Source organism: Hyaena hyaena, unplaced genomic scaffold (assembly GCF_003009895.1).
Source record: "Hyaena hyaena isolate Hyena2069 unplaced genomic scaffold, ASM300989v1 scaffold_378, whole genome shotgun sequence".
In the NCBI taxonomy this organism is placed as follows: domain Eukaryota; kingdom Metazoa; phylum Chordata; class Mammalia; order Carnivora; family Hyaenidae; genus Hyaena; species Hyaena hyaena.
Window position 1 is genome coordinate 1,607,631 of NW_024081009.1, and position 8,000 is coordinate 1,615,630.

General features: G+C 61.1%; 1 protein-coding gene across 2 annotated transcripts in view; it reads right to left on the reverse strand.

Annotated features, from left to right (window-relative positions):
* WNT3 (Wnt family member 3) overlaps positions 1-4,716 on the reverse strand; it is a 47,084-nt gene extending 42,368 nt beyond the window's left edge. For both annotated transcript variants that reach the window (XM_039250679.1, XM_039250678.1), the window contains exon 1: positions 4,510-4,716. In XM_039250679.1, coding sequence (XP_039106610.1) covers positions 4,510-4,589 — 80 coding nt within the window. In that variant the 5' untranslated portion in view covers positions 4,590-4,716. The remainder of the gene's footprint in view (positions 1-4,509) is intronic.
* Positions 4,717-8,000: the final 3,284 nt, after the last annotated feature.

The following is an 8,000-nucleotide window of genomic DNA, read 5'->3' on the forward strand; positions in this document are numbered from 1 at the left end:
CCTCAGTTTCTCCACCTTTGTCAGTTATTGAGCATGCGCCCAGATGCCGGAGTGTGGGTGCTGGCAGGGTCTGGCGGGGTTTGTCACCAAGGAAGGTTCAGGTAAGGAGAGTGTCCACTAAAGAACTTAGCACCACAGAGCAGTCTGCCTTTTCTGACCCCACCCCCCACCCCCCACCCCCGAAGGTCTTCCTACCAGGCAGCTGTCTCAGATCTGGGGCCCTCAACATCCCCGGGGTGGAGGTGATGCTCAGGGCCCAGCCTCCACCCATGGCTCACCCCTTGGCCGCAGAGCCATTGAAAATTGCTCTGAAGTTCTGCGAGAACTTTCCCTGACTGCTGCCCCTCCCCCCAGGCCTTTCCCCCACTAGCAGGTTCTTCTAAAGCCCTAACTCGGCGCCTGGCTCCTGGTATTCTCATAACATTTGACCTGTGTTTGGTTTTGTTTTCAACAAAATGCGGTCCCAGCATAAGAATACAAACAGATCAGCCACCAATGCTGCTCCGTCTGGACAGCAAACCCCACCCGCGGTGGGCAGGAGGGTTAACTCACTCCCCAGAGACCCAGATTGGTCTCCCTGCCACATTCCCCCCAGGGAATGGCCTGCCCTGGAAGGGAGACCACCCGGTTCAGGCCTGGCCATCGGATCTGCCCATCTGTCTGTCTGTCTGTCTGTCTGTGGGATCAACAGCCTCCAGCCAGCTCAGCTCCTCGCCAGCCCCAGCCCCAGCCAGCTGTAATTCCTGCCTGTTACAAGTGTTAACACCTGGCCCGGGGCCTTCCTCCCCCGCAGTCTCCAGGTGCCTCCTTGGGCCCAGCCCACTGACCCCCACGGGGTTTGACTGAACATGTTCACAAGCCTCCGAAGGCGGGTGGAGGCGGGAGCGGGGTAGGGAGGCAGCGGGACAGCTGACAGATAGGGGAAACTGAGGCAGGGACTAGGGCAGCCATTTGAGTGGGGGAAATAGGTCCCCGACGGTGGAGAGAGAGCTCGGGTGTCTTATCTCCCGGCTCACTGCCCTTGACTTCGGCAGAACGCTTTTCCCCCCAGCTGGAGGCAGGGCAGGCTGGTGAGCCCTGAGTGAATGATGAGGACATAGGCACCCATATGGGTGGGTCACAAAGAGGCAGGGTGTGCCCCTGACCCCTCGGGGTAGGCCCCTTCCATCAGGGCCTCTGTCTCTGGAATGTAGCAGGGCCCTAGGATGGGTCCTAATAAGGGAGTTCATTTTTCCCCCAAGAAGGAGAAGAAAGACAAGTTGCTCCAGCAGTCGCTAACTGGGACTGACAAGAAGAATTATAGAAATCGGTGCTGCTGTCACCCCGCTTCCTGTCCCGGCTCTACCACTACCTGGCTGGGAAGCCCCGGAGCACATCGCTTCCTTCCACGAGCCCCTGTCTGAGGCCCGAGAGCTCTACTTTCTGGTCCACCTTTTCTCAGGGCTGGGGCAGCCGGGGGCCAGGGGTGCCTTCCTCCAGGGGTGGCATGGCCAGGAATCCCAGCTAAACGCTTTCCCCTGCAAATCCTCCTGGGGTATGTGTGAGCTGGGGAGTGGGGGTGGGGGGCAAAGGGAGCAGGCGATGCTGGACTCAGACGCTCAAAGAACCGGAATCCGACCGACTGCCCCGGAGGCAGAGTGGGAACCGGAATCCGAGGCCTGCCCCCTCTGTGGGCCCCGTCCCAGGCCCAGCCCCAGCTGGGAGAAGGTGACTTACCCTCCACCCCAGGCCCAAGACCAAAGACAAACGGCCTGAGACGGGAGGGCTGCTGATCACAGTCCTCAGGCAGACAGGATGGGCTTGCACCAGGAAAGGCCCTGCGCCCTGCCCCACACTGCCCAGCCCGGGACCCTCGGCCAGCTGTGCCCCCTGCAGCTTCCTCCTTAGATCTTTGTCTCCTGCGAGACTGCCCATCCAGGACCATGGGCACCCACCACGCACCCAAGCTTGGATGTCACTCACACCCATAAGCCATAGGTCTGCGGACCTACCCACAACCATGGGCTCAGCCAGCGTCTGGCACTTGAGGGCAGGGTCAAGGGCGGACCCAGACACAGCCTCACACTCATACTTACAAGCACAATCAGGTCATGGCCGTGAGCACTGATATCCATGCACAAAGACAGCTGTGGGGCTTTCCCCTTACACCGTCATGAAGGCATGCGCGCACACGCACACACGCACACGCGCGCACACACACACACAACACTCGCGTGCCCAGTCATGAACACAGTCATGTGTAGTGTCACAAGCAGACACAGGTGCTGACCTTTACATGGGCATAGACACTTCTAGATTCTCTCTGTCTCACACACATACACACACATCCTAGAATCAGCCACTTGCTGACACTGGTCTATAGAGACACAGCACACCCGGTCACAGCCGTGGGTCTCCCATCCCATGTGAGTTCACATCCATGGTCACCCAGCTGTAGGCACAGACCCTTCCCTATACAGACACACTAGTGTACAGTTGACACCTCTTGGGATCAGAGACCTGGAACACACACACACACACACACACACACCTCCTCTGCTCAGACAAAGCAGCATCCCTGTCCCCCCCAATCCCGCCCCCGGCCCCCAAACAAGCTGTATGTCCAGCATTATGTTAGGAAAGATGTCCTGGCTCTCCAGGTTTTTCCAACATCTTCCCATCTAGATGCTTCCCAGAACACCATTACACAGGAGACACCCCCACACTCCCAACCCTTCCCCACAGGCGCTGCCCGGGGAAGTGTCCTCCTCCAGTTAATAGGGTAGGGGACCTGGCCTCTCTTCCTCGCCCCTGCAGCCAGTGGGGCTCCAAGCATTCTCTCCATACCCTCCCCCCCCCCCCCCCCCCCCCCCCCCAGTACCCAGGAAGGCAAAGAACAGCATGGCCTTGGCCCAGGGATGGGAAGAGGGTCAGAAAGGGCTGGAAAGGCAGGGCTGGTTTAGACAGTGGCCTTCTCCCAACAGGCAGAGCCCCCAGCCCTGTCGGCCCCAGCCACCCCTTGGACTTCTTTATGTGCAGGAGGCCTCAGGCCAGCCCAAAGCTGCGGGAAGGATGGGTTGGGCAGAAGAAAGACTTTCCCTTGGGTTTATGTCCTGGTAGCAATGCTCCGCACCCTCTCCACACAGATCCTTGGCCATACCTTGCTCCTGCCCCCATCCCGGCCCAAATGCTACTGTCCCCAAGCAACCAGAGGCAGGCTCAGGGTGTGGCCCCGGAATTCTCCTGGCTCTGCTCCCCCTACCTTGGGCTGGGGGGGGGCAGCAAGTCAGGGAAAGGGGGACACGCAGGTGGCACTGCGTGCCGGTGGCATTCCTCTCTGACATTCACCCCGGGGGCCATGGGCCCTCTTCTTACTCACAGACCCCAAATTCTTCCTCCTCACCTCCCACCCCCCCAGGCCGAGACTCTCCTACGTCCAGGAGGGTAAGATTCTTTAATTAAAGTTTTCCGGAATGCAGGGGGCTGGAGACTGAGGACAGGCGGGGTATAATTTAGAGAGCTGGATTCAGTGTGTCTTTCCCCTCTGGCCTCTGGGACCTGCCGGGGGGCGGTGGGGCTGCCTGGAAAACAAGGGGACTCCCAGGAACTGGGGCTCCCAGAGGGCTGTTTATTCCTTGGTCAGTCCCCACATCCACGCACACCTCCCCCCCCAAACACCGCGCCTGGTTTCCCAGCCTTATTTACTAAAAATGTCTTTTGTATCCGCATTTCTCGGGGAACAGAATTCTCCTTTCCCTTTCCCTTTCTCCTCGGTCCTCGGTTTTCCAAAAGGAACGAATTTGACATGGAGAATTGGGGTTTCGGTCAAAGAACAAACCCACCCCCTCCCCAACAACTACATTTTCTAAGAGCCCCCCTTTCGCCAGGATGGACAAACAAGAAATGTATAAAATCCGAATTCAATGGCATCTCGGATCAGCAAATACCATATTCACTTCTGAGCCTCAAGATTAATCTAGAGCAGAGTGGGGAGAATCTGATGAAATCCCCCTTGCTCCCCTGCCCCTGGGATCCCTGAAGCCATCAGGGTCTGAAATATGAAGGCAAAGCGGGGTTATTGTGGGGAAATCCCGTTGATGGAGGCGCCGGCGGAGACAGGGGTGGCAATGAAGATTTTGCCCATGAAGACCCCAAAATGGAGAAGAGGAGTGGCCGGGCCCCAGGGACAGCGCTGGGTTTCCAGAAACCTATCTGCAGGCAAATGGAGGGTCTTCAGGCCCCCCCAGATTGGGACGGGTGGAGGGTTAGGATTTAAGAATCAGAGACCTTCTGAGCCGGAGAAAGTCCTCCAGCCTCTGCAGCGAGGAGCAGGGAAAATGGTGATTATCAGAAAAGCCAGGAGTTGGATTCTGAAGGCGACACCAGCAGAAAATCCAGGAGGGGTGGGCGAGTGGGGGGCTGGGGGGAGGCAAGGAGAAAGAAGCCGCGGCCCACCCCCAGCCGGCGCCCCCCACCTCCCCGGGACTCGGCGGGGAAATCGGGCGGCGGGCGGACAAGAGGCGAGCTTACCACCAAATTGGGTAGCCGGCGAGGACCCTGGTGCTACAGAGCAGGAGGCCGAGGAGCAGCCCGAGCAGGTGGGGCTCCATTAGAAGCGGCGCCGAGGAGGAAGTTTGCCCGCGACCATGAAGAGGGGGAGCGACGCCCCCAATAGTTGGAACAAAGTCCACTTGAGATTGGAAATGACTTTCGGGCTTGTCAGAAGCGCACCTCCACCCGCAGCCGCCCCCCTCCCGAGCCCAGCGCGGAGCAGCCGGGTTTGAGGATGTCAGCGAGCAGCCAATCAGCGCCCGCGGCCTAAGGTAAGAGATGAGTCTGTAGTTCAGCCTGTCAATCACGCGCCCCTCCCGCCCGGCCCACGAGTCGGGCTCCGGGAAGGGCATCGCCCAGCAAACTTGGGCAAAGCCCGCGCCCCGGACACAGTGGGAACTTGGCGGGGGGCGGGGGGGAGCCCGGCTCGCCGGACCCTCTGCTGGCCCGGGACTGCCGCGGCCCCCCGCCGGGCAGGTTTAAGAAGCTGGGGCTTTGACCGGGGCGTTCACGTGGTGCAGGGTTGGCGTGGGCATTGACGGGTGGCTCCTTTTCTCTCGGGGGACCGTGACCTCTCTGGACTTGGGCGTGTGAGAAATCGAGAGTAGAAAGCACAGGGATGTTTCCAGAAGCCTCGCTCGGCCAGGACAGGATCCGAGGGTCTCGGAAGGGGGTGGGAAATACAACCCCTCCCAGCCTCCAGCCTCCGGAGCCCGAGAGCCGGCCGGCCACTCGACCCTAGCTGCAGGAGGTCGCTTCCCGGGTGTCCCAGAGGCGCGCAGAAGGGTCCGCGGAGGCTCGAAGGTCTGGCTGCGGGCGGCGCCGGGGGACGGAGCTGAGTGTCATTTGAGTCTTTTGTCAGGGATCAGATCGGTATCGGGACCTCCTGCTGCCTTTGCATTTCCTGCAACTGACACCGGCGGCCAGTTGCATTTCCTGCTCGCGGAGCCAGGTCACTTTCTCCTCCACGAGGGGTTCAGGCCCGCCTCCCGCTCGGGTCGGAAGCAATGCCCGCAGTCCCATTCGGATCTTCGGATAAGCCCTTTTGGAGCCGGGGAAACGCAGCAGCCCCAGCAGGGAGCAGCTGAGGTCCAACGAAGACCTTGCTGCCCTGGGGTGTGGGCCTCCCCCCAACTCTCTACCCAGCTCCCACCTGGCGATCAGTGATAATGGGTCCTTTCCCTGTGTGGAAGCCAAATGTATCCCAAACCCCCAGCCCCCACCATAGGAAAAAAGTCCCACCACGACCCCCCGGGTTCTTTCTGTCCTCTCCCTCTCCAGAGTCAAAGAATTAGGTCTCAGCCCGGAGTGGGGCTGAGATGGAGGCCAGATCCTGGGGACTTGCCCCCCCTGCCACCTGGGCAGCCTGCTTCCCCTTGCCCACCACCCAAAGCCCTAGAGGCACCTGGGACCCAGGAGCAGCCCCCCGCCTGGGATGAAGAAAGCAAGACCAGCGGTGGGGGGTGGGGGGGGGCAAGGGCCACTACTCAGGGGACTGCGGCAGAATGGCAGCAAATGAGCTGCCCCCAAGTCCCGCAGAGGCCTGGAATGGCGGGCTATCTCTCCCACCAGGTGGGGGGCACGGCTGGAGGAAGTCCGGGTCAGGGGGCCAGACATTCCTGGTCTTTGATCTGGGCCACCCGTGCCCACAGCTCGAACCTGCTGCCCCTGCCCATCCTGAGAGTCCTCTCCCTAAACGGCTGCTCGGGCGCGGGGAGCTCGGGGAACTGGCCCCGGGGCACCAAGGGTCGGGAGAGCCGCCTGGGCTTGTCACGGCTCCTGCCGCGTTCCTAGCCGGGTGCTCGGCTGGAGGGGTGGGGTGGGTGGGGGGAGAGATGAAAGAGAGGAGGAAGGGGGGGACAGGGGGGGGGGGGGGGGGGGGGGGAAACTGAGAGACACCAGTACGGAGAGAAGAGGGCGGGAGACTAGCTGGGGTAGCCCCAGGAGAGAGAAGGAGAGGAAGGGGGAAGGAGGGAGGCTGAGAAAAGAAGGATGAGCAAGACGGAGAAAAAGCTCCAACCTGCCCAGGAGGAACAGAGACTGGGGTGCAGGCTGCAGAGACGGGGATCCTTTAGAAATGCCCTGTGCTGGACTAATTCTGGGGGGCCTTGTTTCTGATTCACCTGGAGAGAGGGTCGCAGTGGGTTTGCCACTATCGCTGACTGTGGAGCCCCAGAGCCCAGCTCTAGGGGTAGAGAGCCCTCCACACACCCGGGTGGCCTGCTGGGTCCCACACCGTGTTCTGTCCTGCCCGGTGGGTGCTCTCTGTGGGTTTCCTGATCGGAGGTGCTTGCTGGATCTCAACTTCTGCCTGGCAGTTTGGGAGGCTGCAGGGCCCCAAATCGTCATTCTGAGAGCTAACTGGAGCTACCTGCCCTGGCCACTGAGGCACGATTGTGGATTCAGTGTGACCAGGAGGCAGGAGCTGGACTAGATGACCTCTTGGGGTCATTTTGGGGGCTCTAACATTCCATAGGTGCTAGCCCTGGGAAGAGGGGGCGAAAGATCCCTGAGGCTGTGGGTGGGCTGAGGATTGGCTGAGACAAGCCCAGCCAGGAGCCCTGGACAGTGTAGGCGACACTGGTCATTCTCCAAGGGACCCCTTGTATCCAATGCCTCCTCCAGGCAGTCTGGGAGCACCGGGAGACCTAGGTCAAGAGCTTGAGGCAGGGAAGGGAGGAGAGACCAGCAAACAAGTGGGTGGGAGGGTAGAATCCCGGACCTTGGCCGGCAGCACAACCTGGGAAAATGAAGGAGAGGCCTGGTCCCCCTGGAGGTGTGGGAACCTGCCAGTGGCCGCGCATGGCGCCCTGGAGAATGGAAGTGTGTGTGGGGATTTCCCCCCACTTGAAAGCTCCCCAGAGGAGGGGATTCCTGAGCCTTTTCCCCTCCCCTGCCAGGTGTCCTTCCTTCAACACAGGCTTAATTTCCTTCCTCCTGCCCGCCCAGCGCTGCCGGTGGAACACAGAAATGGTCCCTACCCGGGAGGGGGAGGGCGCCCCCGCGCCACGTGTCGCAAGCGGAAACACCCTCTCACTAATAGGCACCCCGAACCTCAGGGTAGGTTGCAGGCGACGGGGAAAGCGCTCGATTCACCCCAATCCCAGCCAGGGTGGGTGTGGTGGAGGCGTCGGTGCTTGGGACCCCGAGGCCTCCGGCCCGGAATGGGAAGGTGGCCTCTAGAAAGAGCGCAAAGGAGGCGGGGAGGGCCGGGGGCCCCGAGAACTGAGGGCTGGCACGTGGGAAGCACTTTGTGCTGTGTGTGTGAATATCGGGGACCTCAGTGACTGCCGAGTGGCTGCCCGGCCCCATCCCACCCCCACCTCTCTGGCCGCCCCGAGGTTGCGTTTGATGTGCGCTCCTTCGAAGCACGCAGTCGGCAGCTGTGTATTCAGCGCCGCTTGCCTGGCCCCCTGCGGAGGCACCGCGGAGACAAAGAATAGGGCGGCCAGGCCCCCGCCCGCCCGCAG